The sequence below is a fragment of the Xenopus laevis genome, chromosome 1S, assembly GCF_017654675.1.
Source record: "Xenopus laevis strain J_2021 chromosome 1S, Xenopus_laevis_v10.1, whole genome shotgun sequence".
NCBI classification, from domain to species: domain Eukaryota; kingdom Metazoa; phylum Chordata; class Amphibia; order Anura; family Pipidae; genus Xenopus; species Xenopus laevis.
Window position 1 is genome coordinate 80,904,709 of NC_054372.1, and position 18,386 is coordinate 80,923,094.

Sequence of the window (18,386 nt, forward strand, 5' to 3'; positions counted from 1 at the left end):
TATACGTAATTAGCGGCCGTGGGGAAACTAACTGTCCCAAAGTCGGATCCTTAGACAGTATATCCCAATGTTTATGAATTACGGATCTCACATCCCTGTCATTGTCATTAAAGGTTAAAATAAGTCTCGTCTGTCCCTGATTATTCTGTTTGATAGTTGGGTTTTTAAGCCCATGAGGTTTGTAAAGCAAATCTTCTCTGGTTTGGGCTAGGGCCCCCTGCTACACCTTGTGAAGACATCTTGTTTTGTATCCTCTTGACTTAAATCTCTGATACAGTTTGTAAGCTTCATGTTTATACTCCTCCTCTGAGGAGCAAATCCTTCTCAATCTTAAATACTGTCCCTTGGGGATGCCCTCATGCATTTTGAGGGGTGCATGGATTTCGCATGAAGAAAGCTATTGCTAGCTGTTTTTTTACGAAAAAGGCTTGTGGTTAAACAACTCTGTTGATCTTTTCTCAATTCAATATCCAAGAATTCAAGCCTCTCCCTATCATAATTCACAGTAAAGGACAAATTATAGGTATTAACATTAAGTTTAGCCACAAATTCCTTCAATAAAATTTCGGGACCCTGCCAAATGATCATGATGTCATTGATGTACCTGTGCCATCGAAGTATATGGCACAGGTACATCGAGTATTCATCACTGGAAAAGACATGACGTTCCCATTCCCCAAGGTACAAATTGGCGTAACTAGGGGCACATTTCGCAACAATGGCCACCCCCTGACGCTGCAAATAATATATTCCATCAAACAAAAAAAACGTTATGATGTAGTACAAATTTTAAAGCCTGCAGAATGAAATTATGTTGTTCGTCAATGGGTTTGTGTATCCGTTCAAAAACTGATTTTAAGGCCGCCAACCCTAAATTGTGGGGTATACTCATGTACAATGCCTCCACATCCAATCCCACCAATATACAGTCGGAGTCCAGAACTATACCATTTAGTTCCCTCAAAAGATAAGAGGTATCCAGTACAAAAGAGTCCAACTGTTTCACAAGAGGTTGTAGTATTATATCAATATACTCACTGATGGGCTCTGTGAGTGATCCACAGCCCGACACAATCGGTCTCCCTGGTGCATTGCTAAGGGACTTGTGAACCTTTGGAAGGGCATAGTAAGTAGGAATTCTTGGATGGCTAACTTTCAAAAAAATCACTTGTATTTATATCTATAAGGCCCATCTCTCTGGCTTGTTCAATAAGTGCAAAGAGTTCATCTCTGTATTTATATATTTGGGGTAATAGCATTGGTTGGTACCACTGCTTGTTTTCTAGAATTTTAGTAAGTCCACCCACTTATTATTGGGCTCTGCGTGAAGGCCTAGCTCTCACTGCAGGCTTACCCCCTATAACATTCAATAGTGGAGTATACCCACATTTCAAGGACAATTGAACTTAGGGGCGCCTTATTCAATTGGCGAACTACGTATGCCCTAGACCTGGGGATGCACTAACATTATGTTTTGCTACCATTAGCAAATCCATCATTGGATACCCTGAGACCATCCATTTACCCACAAATTGGGATTAATGTTCATTATTGGAGCATTTGGTCTAATACTCATGGACACATGTATCTTATATAATAGCACATAATTGTCATCTGTATTGGTGCATGCATATAGAGTATATCAAGGGATCCCTTTTGCACATGCAGCGCTGCTTAATTTTATTTTAATTGGTTTTAACTAAGATATTGGCATAGTGTTGAATAAATATTGCCTTTTATTTCATGTATAGGTGTACTTATTCATAATTGAGTAATCTGGAAACACATGGGCAGGGGGAGAAGTCCCATTCTTGGTGGATATATATTACGAATCTGTTGGTGGACACCCCAGCCCATTTGTTTCCATATACACTTGTAGTATTGTGTATTGTTGTCCATACTTTACTTAAATTTGTGTATTATCCATTTACTCATTTAAAGTGGACCTGTCACCCAGACATAAAAATCGGTATAATAAAAGTCCTTTTCAAATTAAACATGAAATCCAATTTCTATTTTTTATTAAAGCATTCATAGCTGTTGTAAACTCTTTTAAAAATCTCAGCTGTCAATCAAATATTGTCTGCCACTCCTCTATGCCATGGGCATAGCGGCGGGGCAGACAATTACTTTCACTTTCCATTCAGCACATCCTAGATGTCACTGCTTTCCACACATTTCCCTGTTCTCTTAACCATTTAATTGTGTAGCCAGGGCATGGGGATAGACATCGGGTCCCCCATTCTGGTGCAGAAACAAGATTCGGAGATGATCCAAGGCTTGTCTTAATAACAGTGTGCACAAAATGGCTGCTGCCTGCTTGCTATAATTTTGAAATTCCAGACTGAAGGAAGCACGATTCAAATAATTTATATAGTGTAATTAAAGTTCATTTCGCTTGACTAATGTGATAAAATAGGATTTTGAATAATTTTTTTGGGTGACGGGTCCCCTTTAAATAAACTTCTTGACTTTACATTTTGCATCAGATAGATACACCATTGTCCATACAGCTCAAATATTTAAAGAAGGATCAATTGGCTTTTCAGTTCCTGGGGCAAGCTAAATGACGCGAAAAGCAAAAGGCACAAGAACATGAGTAATTAAACTAGAAAGATGTAGCTCAGTGTTGGATAAAATCCAGGACAAGGAAAACATTTAGAAAACAATGTATTAGATAATGGATGGAAAAAGGGGTAAAGGATTTCATATTAAAGGGGCAAGAGAGGAGAAATTAAGGGTCACATTTAAGAGTACACAAAAAACACAGCTGGCAGATGTAAGCTGACAATACTAAGTATGGTTGGGTAGAAGGATCTTTGTAAACAATCACCTTACTTTCAGCCCATGTGCTGCAAGTTTTTGATCAAGCCAAGCGGTCTGCAATCCAGCACTGAATAATAGGTAACATTGAAATGCATACAATGGCATTTAAAAGGGTAATAATATTGTCTAACGAATCATATACAGATGGCAAATTTAGTGTCCATTAAAGGGGCAATAAACATACTCATATTAAATATATGACCATGCTGTATTAAATGCATTCCACCAACTGTTTGATTCTACTGCTTTTGTTTAGAGCAATTGGGGGAGGAAATTACCATGCCAAAATGAATCCCCTGTAAAATTAAATATAAGCCTGACACTAGAACAGTTATTACTATTCTGTCAGGTGGAGATAAGGGGAAAACCAAACAATATTTGTGCTTTACAAAACAGGTAGAACACATTTAACAGAAGTTCCTTTACAGTATTTGTTAAATGTGTATATTGTCCCTTTTTAAAAACAGCAGTGGCTTATCTACCTTCCCGTATTTCCACACATATAGGGGCAGCTTTATTAAAATGTGAGATTAGAGCTTGCCACAGAAAAATGTACCCACTTTCTATTCTATTCAATCCTATAGGATTTTTATTAGTGTATTAATCAAATGGTTTACTCTTTTGAAAAATACACTTTTAAAAATCCCATTGGAATGAACAGAAAGTTGGCGAGATTTTCTGTGGCAAATCTCACATTTTGATAAATCTGCCCCATGTTGTAGGAAACACTAAAATGCTTATCATCAACCACTATCATAAGTTCTTACAAAACCTTGAATTTGCAAGGGTCATCTCTTGCCCACTACTGTTCTTTGTTCTGTTGAAGCTGAATTGTCATGGCAACCAATGGTGACTAGTAAATGCAAGTACCAATGCAAAGCAAAAGTGACTGTGCGACTCACATTTTTTCCATAACTCTGTACTCCATTTAAATGTATGGCTAATCTTTTTGAGCTTTGTCAATATTAGGTCATTTCCATTTCTGCCATCTGAAAGAATGTAATTCCCTGCTGCTACTTTGAAGAACTACCACTTGTGTTTGGTATAGAATACTGCATGTCTCTTAAATTATTTTTTTCCAACAATTATATATTGGTGGGAACAAAGATTAATAGAAGGAATCCACTAAGGGTTTGTTAATGATGAGGTTAGTTATAAGGTAGTTTATGTTACTTCTACCGTTTGGCCATAAATTGGTTAGTAGTATATGCAAAGCATGCATTTCAAAACTGTTAGAATTAGTTTAAGAAGGTAAACTAGTCTCAGTTGTGTCTGCAGTATAATCACCAACTTACCAAATGTCTCTGAGTGTTAAAAAAAAGAATGGAACAAAGGAAGAGAAAATGTGTTAAGTAATTCTCTGTTCAAACAAAATATAGCATATACTACAACAGAAAATGTGAAAATTCACATTTCAGAGACTTGTATAAAGAATATCTTAAAACACAGTGACATGTGCACATCTTATTAAACATATCATTAAATAGTGAAGATTGTTTTTGTGCTGTAAAAAGTTTTAATTTAAAAGAAACATTTACTATTTTCATATTCCTAAATTTAATATTGTATGCAGTATGATAATGCTGTGTAGCTTAGTTTCAATTTTCAGGAATATTCAAATAAAAAAATGTGTTCCAAACTATGACAAACACTAATATGGCTCATAATTTTTGACATGACAAATGTGACGCTATAATGGACTGGTATGACATGCCCAGCTCCACATTACAGAGATGTTCATCCTGTTAAATATTAACTTCAATTGTTTTCTAATAGTACAGCAGAAATAATGACTTACTTCATGTGCTTTCTGTTTTTCATATTTTACTTTTCTTAAAAAATGTACCTCCCTATGATTTTTCCAAGTTAAAGGTCAGTAAACAATTTGTTAGATATTTCTACGTCATAGAAATGTAAAAACACAAACAAATGTATTAATTGCAGCAGGTGACTTTAGCAAAGCTTAGGAGCATGCTCAGTAGGGACTGCTGCTAATATATCAGATTTTAAAAAGGAACTATCATGAAAATGTAATATTAGCTTCAGCAGATTGAAAAAATTAAATTTCTAAATACAATCAATTAAAAATTTTGTACCATTTCTGAAATAATCAAGTTTGCTTCACTATTTCTCTCTCAGCCTCCGTTTCTCCTCATTCCGTCTTCATTTATGAGTTGGGTGTCCTATGAATGATCCAATATATCTTATAGGGGGTCTCTACATGAAGAATATGTGCAAAAGGCAGTTATTTTGTCAGATTTTGATTGTGCTGAAATCAGTTATTTTAGTGAGCTCTAATTCACCTGCTAGGAAAGGGAGCCCCCCTATAACATTTATCGGATCATTCATCTGACACCAAACTGTTGTATGAAGACAGAATGAAGAGAAACAGATGCTGAGAGAGAAATAGTGAATATAAACTACAATGCAGAATTCTTAATTGATTGTATTTAGAAAGTTTCTTTCTTCAGTATGAGGAGCTTATATTAAATTGCGATTTTCACGATAGTTACCCTTTAAGAGTTTAGGTTTTATCACCTCCACTAAATCTGACGTGTACAATAAAAGGTCCAAAATTGCATTCCTGTTAGGATTGAAAGTAAAATACAAGAGGTCCTCTGCATTCAACCCATTATCAATATATTTAAGACAGAGACATTTTGTGCATACTGCTACTGAAAAATGCCTTACCTACCCTTTAAAGGAGAAGGAAAGCTACAGAGGCATTTTATTGCCAATAGATTAGCTGCAATAGTGCACGCTAGAATGCTATATTTATTCTGTAGAATGTTTTACCATACCTGAGTAAAAAGCTCTAGAAACTCTGTTTGTTTAGGATAGGAGCTGCAGTATTAACATGGTGTGACATCACTTCCTGTCTGAGTATCTCCCTGCTCTGGGCTCAGATTACAGTAGAGAAAGGAGGGGCGGTTGAAGAGGAGCAAACTGAGCATGCTCTTGCCCAGGGCAATGAGGTTTAAGCTGAAGGCAGGAAGTCTGATACAGAAGCCCATGTGTAAACAATAGCAGTAAAGAAATGCAGTGTTTCTTTTGACAGGGGACTCAGAGCAACACTACTTTGGGGTTTTACTGGTGTATTTAGATGGACCTTTCTGATTAGGTTTACTTAGTTTTAACCTTTCCTTCTCCTTTAAGCAAAACAGGGATTGTTTGCCATTTATTGCAATATATGAACAAACAATCCCTGTTTTGCTTTCGCTTAGACGAAAAGCAGGAATTTGGGTTCTCGCTATGAGGTTAGACATCCAGTCACTTCAGCCGTTATAGATTACATTTTTGGCTAACTTAACTATATTAGAAACATTTTTTATTTTGCAGCCTAGTTTACATTTTTACACTGAACTGTAATTGACATCTGTCTTTTTACAGAACGAATGACCTCACTAATTGAATTCTGCTTTTATTTTAAACAAGCTACTATAAAGTTACATAGTTATTATATACAGTTGTATTCTGCTTTTATTTTAAACAGGCTACTATAAAGTTACATAGTTATTATATACAGTAACACTGCCCTCACTGTCAAGAACCACCTACGCTGCTTCAAATGAAAGTTCTTTTCAACTAGTCTGAAGGAGTGGCCTCTGGTGCGGTGATCCTCTTTAAGGGTAAAAAGGTCCCCTGCTATTTATCTATAATGTCCTCTGTGACAATTTATATTTCTTTTGTGTGTGTTTTAAGGGGGGTTAGACATTGCAGGCTCTATGCAGGTTTATAACCTCCTGCTGTTTTATGGTTCTTTGCTGCAAGCAGACTGCTGTCTCTCCCTGTGTCCCACTCTCTCCCTGTGTCCCACTTCCCCCCTTCCCCCCCCCGAGGGTGTTTATGTATATCCACCAGGGAGCAATTTTTCCTTTGTTCTCCGAGGACCGTGTGGGTTTTGGCTCCACTTCAGACAGTGAAGGTGATTAGCTGATGGGCCAAATTGTCCTGAGTGGCTCAGGGACTTGTCAATCATCCCTAGGAATGTGCCCCTGCTTTTGGGAAAACCCTTGCGCAGCCTCACCCAAGTTAGTCTATGCAGAGGAGTCAACAAGTTGTGCAAGGACTCCATGGATCTCCGAAAACAGGATTAAGCTAAACCTCTACTTCCTCAGAGGCTATTTACAGTTTCTTACAATAGGGACGTAAGTGGTAGTTTTTTGAACATTTTCACCTTTTCTTTACTGTGCTGTATGTGTGTATATATATATATATATATATATATATATATATATATATATATATATATATTGCTATTTGTAAATATTGTGTGCTGTGAACTTCTATTAAATTCCAATTAATAACTCAACTGGCTTGGCTGATGAAAAGTACTGTACCTACATTTTTATCCTTTTTGGGGTTTGCATAGTAACTTTGCTTACATTGTTAATTTGTAGTGGGGCCCTAGGCTGTCTGGTACCTACAGGTTTATAGGCGCTCAGTGGGCCCAGACGGATTTGAGTGGGCATATTAATCACCAGGTGGTCACATGCTACCAAAGCGCTGTGGCACTTTCTAAAGTTTTGGGGCAACTCAGGGAGATCCAGTGAAGCACCATCTGTGGGGTCAGAGGACCTGGGTGCATTCAGGCTGGTTTTTAGTTGTGCCTGTTGCAGAGGTGAATCTAGAGTAGGCCTCTTTGGATTAGCCTGGGAGTATTAGTCATTTTTATAGTCTTCTTTTTATTTTTGCCCACTTAGTACACCTGGTGGATGGAACTACCCCCCAGTTTCATCACAGACTGGTGGCAGTTAATGGTGGGATTCATCAGCCTCAGTGTTTGGATAACTTTTGGGTTTCTTTACACTGAGTGGATTTAGTATTGTTAACTGGATCTCGAGCCAGAAGAGTACAGCACATATTGCATATATACATATATATACAGTTGCAGGTCCCTCCCTGTTATTTGTTATTTTGGCTTAGAGTTAGGAGTTTAGTAGCAGAATGCCTATCAACAACCGGAGAATGAACAGGGAGGAGCTGCTAGCATTGCGCCAGGAGAGAGGCATTGCTGTGGCGCCAGAGGCTAGCCATCAAGATACTGTATGTTCCTTCTACTCTGAACATCTGATGCAGAACTTGAGAGAGAGCCATTTGTGGAGGAGGATGTTGATCCAACTCAGGATCAGATGGAAATAGCCCCAATGGCAGATAGTTGTCCTAGGCATGCTAACAGTGGATTTGTTACAGCAGAAGATTGCAGACTGCGTATTGCTCGAAGTATTATGGGCCCAAATGCAAGCAGAGCAGAACTTCTGGACTGTTACCTAAAACTGAGCCAAGCTGATGATAGGCAAATCAGGGGGTCCAACACAAGGAACTCTATTGTCACTGTTCCTGCCCCTCTCAGAGCGACAGCAGATTTCTTCCCAAAGATGCCAGAGACTAGTGATGATATAATCACATTCGTTGAGTCATTTGAAAGGGTCTGTGTGGTTAATGGCGTCTCAAGGAGTGACTGGGAAAGTTATTTGGCCGGCCGACTCACCGGAAAGGCCCTGGAGGCCTATAGTGAAGTCCCAATAGAGGATTTAAGGGACTATGACAGAATTAAGGATTCTCTTCTCAGACGCTATGCTGTAAACCCAGAAACATACAGGGTTAACTTTCGCTGCATCCACAGAAAGCCAGAGGAGACCATTGCAGGACTTTATCACAGACTGCGCAACCAGGCCGCAAGGTGGATGGAAGGATGTGGTGCTCGTACCTTTGAGGCCTGCTTTGACCTTGTTGTCCTGGAACAACTTCTTCAGCGCTGTCATCCAGAAGCCAGAGACTTTGTTCTTGACCAGAAGGCTCCTACAGCAGCTTAGGCTGCCCGCATAGCTGATGAGTATTTGGCCCACCATCCTCACCTCCTGCGCCGGAACCATCACCAGGAGTCAGCCCACAAGCCAGTGGTAACACAGGCTGCTAGTCCACTACAGCCAACTCCAGGGCAACCTACAACTCCTACACAAAAATCCCTGGAGTCACGCTATGTAAAGAAATGCTTCCAGTGTGGGAGGACAGGGCATATAAAAAGGGACTGTCCTTTCCCTCCAAAGGACAAACCAGCTGGAGGGCGCCCAGTTGCCTGCATTTACTGACCCCCAGAGGAGGCAGCAGCAAGATATGCTGTCAGTTCAAGCTGCCAGTGATCCCAATGCTGAGACCTTTGTGGCTCCAATATTACCTGTTGTAGTAGAGCCAAGGGAAGAGGAATCAGTTGCTGTAGCTGGGCAGGCTGCCTATGACAACAGACGAAACCATCTCCGACCTGTTATGGTAAGATCTACACCTGCCGAAGGTTTCCTGGATACTGGGGCCACCACCACTTTAGTACAGCCACACCTGGTACCACCAGAACAAATTCTTACTGGTCAGCAAATGGACATTATTGTAGCTGGTGGTGCTAAAGTTACTGTCCCCATGGCAAGAGTAATGCTGGATTGCGGTGAAGATCATGGATTTCGAGATGTGGGAGTGATGGATGGGCTCCCAGCTGATGTTCTGCTAGGCAATGACCTGGGATAGATGATCAGTGGATATGTCACACCGGGACCCACAGTCAGACCAGAGCAACACAGAGAGACAAGATTGTGTCAGTAGACGTCCAGATGACCAGTAGTCAGAGGAAAGCCTGACTCGCACCTGACACAGCTGCAAATTCACAACATTCAGATTATGAGACCAAGGATTCTGCAGTTGTAGCCAGAGGGAGGGATGAACTGGATGAAAGCCCAGCTGCTAGCTATCCAGAGGCACCAGGAATGGTAAGTAATGTGGAGCCAGACTTAACTCTGAATTAAGACAGGATCCCTGCCCTTTCTGATGAACCCCTATCTTATCCCTTTGCCCTTGAACAGGTTACTAGGGAGAGGAGGGATTCTCAGGAGGCCCTGTGTACTGAGGAACAGGAAGCAGAAGCCCGACCTGACTCACTAGAGGAGACTGATTCAGACAGATCTGTAGAGCAGGTCCTAACAGGAGATCAGCTCAGTGCTGTCCAGAGGGAGCAGCTTACTACTGTATTACAAGCCCATGGGGAGCTGTTCACGAATAGACCTGAAGTGACCCTTTTATCAAATCATAAGGTAGAAATTGGGAATCAGTCACCCGCCAAGAAATTGGACTACCGAATTTCACCTGATTCCATGGCAGGATGGACAAGGAGATTGATGAAATTATAGATTCAGAGTACTAGATAGAATCAGGGAAGCCGGACTGACTATTAAGCCTAGCAAGTGTCAAATGGGTATGGCAGAGGTTCGGTACCTAGGGCACAGGGTGGGAGGTGGACGCTTACGTCCAGAGCCACCAAAGGTAAAAGCAATCAGCCAGTGGCCTACCCCCACGACAAAGAAACAGGTGCTGGCATTCCTAGGGACAGCAGGATACTATAGGAAATTTGTACCCCAATACAGTACCCTAGCAAAGCCCCTTACTGACTTGACTAAGAAAAGGCTCCCTTGCACCATTTCCTGGTCACCAGCTTTTGAGGAGGCATTCCAGTTGCTAAAGAATGCCCTCATCAAGGCACCCGTTCTGGCTGCTCCAAATTATAACAAGCGTTTTGTGGTTCAAACAGATACACCCACTTATGGCATTGGGGCAGTGCTCAGTCAAGTGGATGATAAAGGCGATGAGCACCCCATAGTTTACTTAAGATGAAAGTTGCTTATGCCACTATAGAGAAGGAGTGCCTGGCCCTTGTGTGGGCACTGAAAAAACTTCAGCCGTACCTATCAGGAAGAGACTTTACCATAGTGACTGACCATAACCCCTTAGTATGGCTGAAGATGGTTGCTGGTGACAATCCTAAACTGCTATGCTTGTCCTTACAGATGTATAACTTCACCATACATTATAAGAAGGGCAGCACACATGTAAATGCAGATGGACTGTCTCGACAGGGGGATTCTGATCCTGCCTAGTCTAACATGGACTGTGGAGGCCCGGTCACTGGTCCGTTGGGGCCAGTACCCGGGGTCCCCCATTTATAAGGGGGAGGTGTGTGACAATTTAGATTTCTTTTGTGTGTGTTTTAAGGGGGGTTAGACATTTCAGGCTCTGTGCAAGTTTATAACCTCCTGCTGTTTTATGGTCCTTTGCTGCAAGCAGACCCCTGTCTCTCCCTGTGTCCCCCCCCCCAGAGGGTGTTTATGTATATCCACCTGGGAGCCATTTTTCCTTTGTTCTCTGAGGACCGTGTGGGTTTTGGCTCCACTTTAGGCAGTGAAGGTGATTGGCTGATGGGCCAAATTGTCCTGATAGCCTAGTATAGCCCCATCTGAGTGGCTCAGGGACTTGTCAATCATCCCTAGGAATGTGCCTCTGCTTTTGGGAAAACCCTTGCGCAGCCTCGCCCAAGTTAGTCTATGCAGAGGAAGCAACCCAGTGAACAAGTTGTGCAAGGACTCCCTTGATCTCCGAAACCAGGATTAAGCTAAACCTCTACTTCCTCGGAGACTATTTACAGTTTCTTACAATAGGGAAGTAAGTGGTAGTTTTTTGAACATTTTCACCTTTTCTTTACTGTGCTGTATGTGTATATATATATTGCTATTTGTAAATATTGTGTGCTGTGAACTTCTTCTATTAAATTACAATTAATAACTCAACTGGCTTGGCTGATGAAAAGTACCTACATTTTTATCCTTTTTGGGGTTTGCATAGTAACTTTGCTTACAGACTGCAAAGTTGGCCTCTTTGGATTAGCCTGGGAGTATTGGTAATTTTTATAGTCTTCTTTTTATTTTTGCCCACTTAGTATACCTGGTGGATGGAACTACCCCCCAGTTTCGTCACATCCTCTAATGTACTTGTAAAATGTAATCATGTCCCCAAGCAAGCATCTTTTTTCCAGAGAAAACAACCCAAACTTTGACAGTCTACCCTCATAATTTAAGTCTTCCATCCCTCTAACCAGTTTAGTTACATGTCTCTGCACTCTCTCTCTAGCTCATGAACCTAAAACTGCATTGCATTCTACAGATGAGGCCTTACCAGGGACTTATAGAGGCAAAATTATGGTTTCATCCTTTGAGTTTATCCCATTTTTTAATGCAAGACAGTACTTTATTTTCTTTAGTAGCCACAGAATGACATTGGCCAGAATTATACAACTTGTTAACTACAAAAACCCCTAGATCTTCTCAGTTAAGGAAACTCCCAACACACTGCCATTAGGGGGCAGATTTATCAAAGTTCGATGTGAAAATTCGAATTAAAAAAATTGGAATTTCGAGCTAATTTTTGTGTACTTTGACTAGGGAATATTCCAAATTTGATTTGAAAAAAAATCGAAAATTAGAATGTACTGTCTTTTTAAAAATTTGACTTTGACCACTGGTCATCTAAAACCTGCCGAATTGCTGTTTCAGCATATTGGGGACTTCCTAGAACCTATTTGGAGTCAATTGGTGGACTTTGAAAAATCAAAAGTTTTTTTTTTAAAAAAAAAACTTTGAATCAAATTAGATTGAATGAGCTATTACTTTGTTTCGTATTCAATCAAAAACAGGCCTATTCGGTCCAAAAAAATTTGCTTTAATTTCGGCTTGTCTTTTTGAATTCGAATTTTAACGTTTTTCAAATTCGACCCTAGATAAATCTGACCCTAATTGTATAACTCGCATTCGTATTATTTTTGCCAAAGTGCATAACCTTGCATTTATCAACATTGAACCTTATTTTCCAGTCTGCTGCTCAGTTTTCCAATGTAGTCAAATCACTCTGCAAAGCGGCAGCATCCTGCATGGAACCTATAGTTCTGCACAATTTTGTATCATCAACAAAAATAGAAACAGTACTTTCAATGCCCAACTCCAGGTCATTAATAAACAAGTTGAAAAGCAAAGGACCACGTACAGACCCTGCACTGTCCAATTAGAAAATGTTCCATTTACCATGATTCCACAATCTTTTAGCCAGTTATCTTTACAGGTATAATAAATACTATGTTCCAGGCCAACATTCCTTAATTTAACCAGTAAGCTTCTGTGTGGCACTGTAACAAATACTTTAGCAAAGTTCAAGTAGATCACGTCCATTGCCTTCCCAGAATCGAGGTGCCTGCTCACCGGGCCGGAACTAGGGGTAGGCAGAAGAGGCACTTGCCTAGAGTGCAAAGTTGAGGGGGTGTATGGGTGTCTGTCTCTTCTGCCAGATTGCTCCTAGTCTCTATACTGCCAGGAAAGGATTTTCACACCCATACTGACGTGTCACCACCTTTCGCACCCATACTGCAGGATTACCTCTAGCACACCTCCTGGCGCCACTAACTCTCACACACCTCCCGGTGTGTCAGAACTTCTTGCACTTCTCCTGGCGCATCACACCTCCATCCCCCGCCCACAGAGTGTCCCTGCGGGATTGTGCGGGGGGTGGGGTGATGAGAGAGAATTGCCTTGGGTGTGCCAGTGAGTTGGCCTGGCCCTGCTGCTCACCTTCTCATAAAAGGAAATTAAATTAGTCTGGCATTATCTATTACGCAGAAAACCATGCTGGCATAAACTCATAGTATTAGAATTTACAATGAAGTTGAGTATCTTATCCCTTAATACCCCTTCGAAAAGCTTTCCTACCACTGATGTCAGACTAACCGGCCTATAGTTTTGAGGCTGCGAATGAGATCTGTTTTTGAATAGCGGCACCACATTAGCAATTCACCAGTCTCTCTGCACCCTGCCAGACATCAATGAATCCTGAAAAATTAAAGGGGTTGTTCACCTTCAATGTACAAATCTTATGAAACCACTAACAATCTCAATGTGTTAGAAAAACCATTTTCCATAACAAAAAGTAAAAATGCCATTGTAAAAGCTAATTTTTATACCTATTAACTCAGTCCTTCTCCTGTCTCTCTGACCAGTTTTCTGAAGTGATGGGAGTGGCCTATTTTGAACCTGACACACCAAGAACTTCCTATATGATGACATCATCATGCCCAGGCTTTGCCCTTACTTGTTTCCTATTGGATGTTGATACTTCCCTCCTCCTAGTAATTTATTGGCTGCTTGTGAACTGTAACCAGTCACATAATTTGAATGGTCATTGGTTGATTACTCAATTGTAATGGCAGAGGTTAACAGACGCAGCATATAAACAAACCTGCCTTGTAATAAACAATCACACAGCCATGCAGACAAATACTGCAGAAAAGGAAGGAGCAACATTGTTCTCCCAATTCTGCCTAGACTAAAACTGAATGGAGTGCCAAAGGGGTGCAACCTTTTCTGGGAATAAATGTTTTTATCTTTTAATACCTTTGGCATTAAGCATAATGTCAGTTATTTACAAAATTGCAACAAAAACCAGCACTGACTTGCTTAGAAACGTATGTAACTTACACATCTAGCAGGGACAGTAGGGCTGCCACCTCACCCTTTTAAAACCAAACACATATGAAATCCACAGGCTGCATGGCTAATTATCAACTCATTTAGATGCTGCAGACTGAACTGATTTCTGTGCAGCCATGTATCATGTATCTAAATTAATTGCTAATTAGCCATGCAGGCTGTGGATTTCATATGTGTTTGGTTTTAAAAGGGTGAGGTGGAAACCCTAAGTGATTTTGTGCGCTCACCTGGGGGGGGGGCGGTAATTTACCTAGGAAAACGATACCTTTTTTAAGTGGTTAAGTGTTCCACTTCTGGAACAAGATTTAGAGCTCTAAATACCAAAAAATTAAAAAGTTATATTTTTCATGATATAGGGATCTATACCAGAAAAATATTTTACTTTATGCACAAAAATTCAACTCATTTGGAAAGCCTCAAGCTCATACAAATAGTCAGCTGCTGAATAATGATTTTTTATGAGGTAAATACACAAAATAATACATGCCCCCCCACCCAAATAATATATTTCGGGAAAGTACAAGTGTCATCTCCCATAGTATCCATTTTAAAAATGATTTCTTTTTTCTCTGTAATAATAAAATAGTCGCTTGTATTTGAGCCCAACTAAGATATAATTAATCCTTATTGGAAGCAAAACCAGCCTATTGGGTTTATTTAATGTTTACATGATTTTCTAGTAGACTTAAGGTATGAAGATCCAAATTATGGAAAGATCCATTATCCGTAAAACTCCAGGTCCCAAGAACCTTGATCCCCCCCCATCTGCACAGTTGAAGTCTCTGCAGCCCAAGCCCACACTCCCCCTCCCTCACAAACTTGTAACAGTTTCTCTTCAGTACCTGAATGCTGCTCAAATTCCCCAGCACAGGAAGCAGTGGCAGATTGACAGCAGACATAGCCAATAGGAGTTAAGTTAGCTGCCAGTACAATGTGTGATGTCATATAAGGAAGAGGAAGTGAACACTGTAGTGTTTTTGGGGGTCAGTGACCCCCTCCCAGCACAGGGTCTGTGTGGAACTGAAGGATTAGTACAGGGACACTTCTGAGGTGAATATCTCTTGAACTGTACTTTTTCTGTTAACTATTTCTAGGGAAAAGTTTGTTCTATTCATGTGAACTGTTAGATTTGTCATTTTGTTACAAAGGTGAACAACCCCTTTAAGTAAAGAGGTTTGGCAATCACTAAGTACTATGCGTGAATTTCCTCATGTGTGAACCATGTATTAGTTGTATTACTAGAATTGGGACTATTAAAAAAAAAAGAAACCTTCATTAACTGGTTCCTTATTTGTGTAGCGAGACAAAAAATAGTTCAAAATGTCTGCTTTTTTCATATCTCATCAACCAGCTGACCCTCTCTGATATTAAGGGTCCTACCCCTTACTGCTTATTTTTTTTTACTATTTACATATTTAAAAATACATAAAAATATATAAATTTGCATATTTAATATGTAATGTAAATGTACATTCGTTTTAAAAAAAAAAAAACTACACCTACTAATAAATTATTTGCCATGAGGAAATATAATTTCTACAAAAGACAGTGACTGATCAGGTTAGTGATGTCAGGCTATTAATCTGAACACAAGTGTAGTTGTCCCTTTTACTAACCTTCCTTAAATTGCAAGCAGAGAAAACGCTATAGGGGCAATGTAAAAAAAATAAGTTCAAAATGGTGTTTTTAAAAATTTTTTGTGCTGCTCGCAATGTAAAATCATTTGCTGGCTAATATTACAAGAATTATTAAGCAAAGTTTAATGTTAGTAGCAAAATACTCTTTGCGATAGTGAAATTTTATTACATGCACTGCAAATGTTCACAAAAGCCATTTGGTCCCAAACTGTAGAAAGAAGCTGTTAAGGTCTGTAATCTTTCAAAAAAGGATGCAAACATGGACACTTACATTCACAATGGTCTTTGCGAACGTTTTTCACGCTAGCTAAACATATTACATTCCCCCATAACTATATAAAGACTTGAACTAAATGATATTTTATTGCTGAAATAATTTTAGGGTCTATTTATTATGCAGTGTAAAACAAAAATCGCTGAATATACTTAATAAAAAGCTGTGTAAAATAAATAGCAAAAAGTGTATTTTATGCCATGCGAACATCAGATTTGCTGCCGTTATTTTACACTGCTTCAGACCTTTGGTAGTAAGTTCTGGTGGATATTTCCCAAAGAAAAAGTCGATAAAAAATGTCATTTTTACATGCCAATGTGTGGGGAATTAGTCCCCCAGTTTTTTACCCCACATAATAAATCTGCCCCTGAGTTTGAGCTAATTTTTTAAACTATTTTTCAAGGTACAGTTCCAGGTCTCAATATTTTGGTTTGCTACCCCCATCTATATTTTTCTGCTACTTAATTTTTAAAAACTAATAAAGGTTGCCACCAGATTGGAATTTCACTGGCTTAAGTGGCCAATCAACAAATCACTTGGTATGCTGTACCAATAAGGATGGAATACCTCATGGTACTGGCACAAAAAGTTATTTGTCTCCTATAAATGCCTTCCCCTTGCCTATGATTGGAATAGCCGCAAGTTATATGTTAAACTTGTGGCATTGTGAAGCTTGGGCAAAGGGACCTCATTTTTCTTGTGCTAACACATGTGCCAGCATACAAAAAAAGCTAAACCTCAGTTTCACATGTCAAAAATGCTTCTCTATATCCATTTCTGTAAAATGTGTGATTAATTAATTTGTGATTAAAATCAAATTACTTCTTTTACCTGATCGTAGTTGTTTTATTCTCCCATTACTGCTGGCAGGATCAACAGGAAGAAAGTCTTTAAACCAAGTTATTTCAGGGTCAGGGTTCCCACTTGCAGCACACAGCATGGTGGCTGTTCTTGTACGTTCAACAACCTTCAACTGAGGCCCCATATCAATGTTTGGAAAGCCAGAAGGGAGCTGATCTTCTGTAAAAGAAAGCAAGAAAAAAGTATGTGGATCATATTATGCAAAACTGTATGCTCCTAGAACAATTTTTTAAAACACAAAATGGTGCAAACACAGTAATATATAAGTTTAAATATTTTTATCTATATAACCATGAAACATTTATGCATTGCTTTACAAAAAGTGTACATTTTTCACAGTTCTTGCCCCCAGTGAAGTTTAGATCTATAGTTTCTATTATATTCACACACACTAGGTCAATTTTATCAGAAGCCTGCCTGTATGTTTTTGTCGCGTGGGAGGAAATGGGTGTTCCCACAAGCCACGCAGACAGATAGAGAACACTCATACTCTTGCTACACTTCTGAAGTTAGTACCAAATAAAGATGTGACAATACTGCAAGCATTATACATGGTATTTAATATAATCCTTGAAAAGCATTTCTACTAGTCTACAAATCAAGATCACTCAAAAGAGTTATATACCTTAGCACAAATTATCAGTCAGTATTGGCAATGCAACACTTAACATTGCCAAACACTACTACAAAGTAGGAAATAATGCTAAACAAAAGTTGTACTGGACTTTCTCACTAAATTGATAATTAAAGGAAGGGTAGCAAATTAAAAATAAAAGGTAGTTTTCCCATTAGGAAAATATTGTATATTTATTTACAGATTGCAAATTTGCTTGAAATTGACCCAATTTTAATAATATTTTATAGTTTCAGGGATGGTATGATTTACTTTCTTTACAGGTTATATATGATGTCATTCCCACTTTGTCACTTAAAATTACTATTTACTTAATTACTATTTTAGTAAAGCTTACTAAATATTCAGGTCTTCCATAACGTACACCACAGCCTGCTTAAAACTTTCATAGCCAAAAGTTTATATATTTGAATTTGTTGCCAAGCAAATTTTGCACTCATTACATATAATTTTTCTTTTTTTTTAGGAAAACAATGGGGAAAAAAAATCAGTTTTTTTGTATGGACTCCCTCAGTAAAAGAAACCATTTGACAAACTAAGGGATTTTTTAAAACCTGCAGTTTTTTTCAAAAAACGATATATGTAGTTTAGGTTGTACTGGTCAGATTGTTAATATGTGTTTGATTTTGGCTGTGATAGGTGCCCATTAACTTTTTAAATTTTTAACTGTGAACTCCATGGACTTACCACTCCTCATACAGCCTGGCTCTTATCAGTAAGTTATCAGCCATGGTTTAAAGCAGGGCATCACAGGTTGTGATCCCTTTCCACATGGCTCCTTACAGAGCTGAGGCCTATTAATTATC

General features: G+C 39.2%; 1 protein-coding gene across 21 annotated transcripts in view; it reads right to left on the minus strand.

Moving 5' to 3' along the window:
- Positions 1-18,386, minus strand: part of ptprs.S (protein tyrosine phosphatase receptor type S S homeolog) — a 380,500-nt gene that overhangs the window by 255,981 nt on the left and 106,133 nt on the right. For 12 of the 21 annotated variants that reach the window (XM_041579815.1, XM_041579816.1, XM_041579818.1 and 9 more), the window contains exons 5-6: positions 16,917-17,105; positions 4,122-4,130 (exon numbers count right to left, since the gene is read on the minus strand). In XM_041579815.1, the coding sequence (XP_041435749.1) occupies positions 4,122-4,130; positions 16,917-17,105 (198 nt within the window). The remainder of the gene's footprint in view (positions 1-4,121; positions 4,131-16,916; positions 17,106-18,386) is intronic. The other 9 variants (XM_041579826.1, XM_018243490.2, XM_018243491.2 and 6 more) reach the window with 1 other exon arrangement.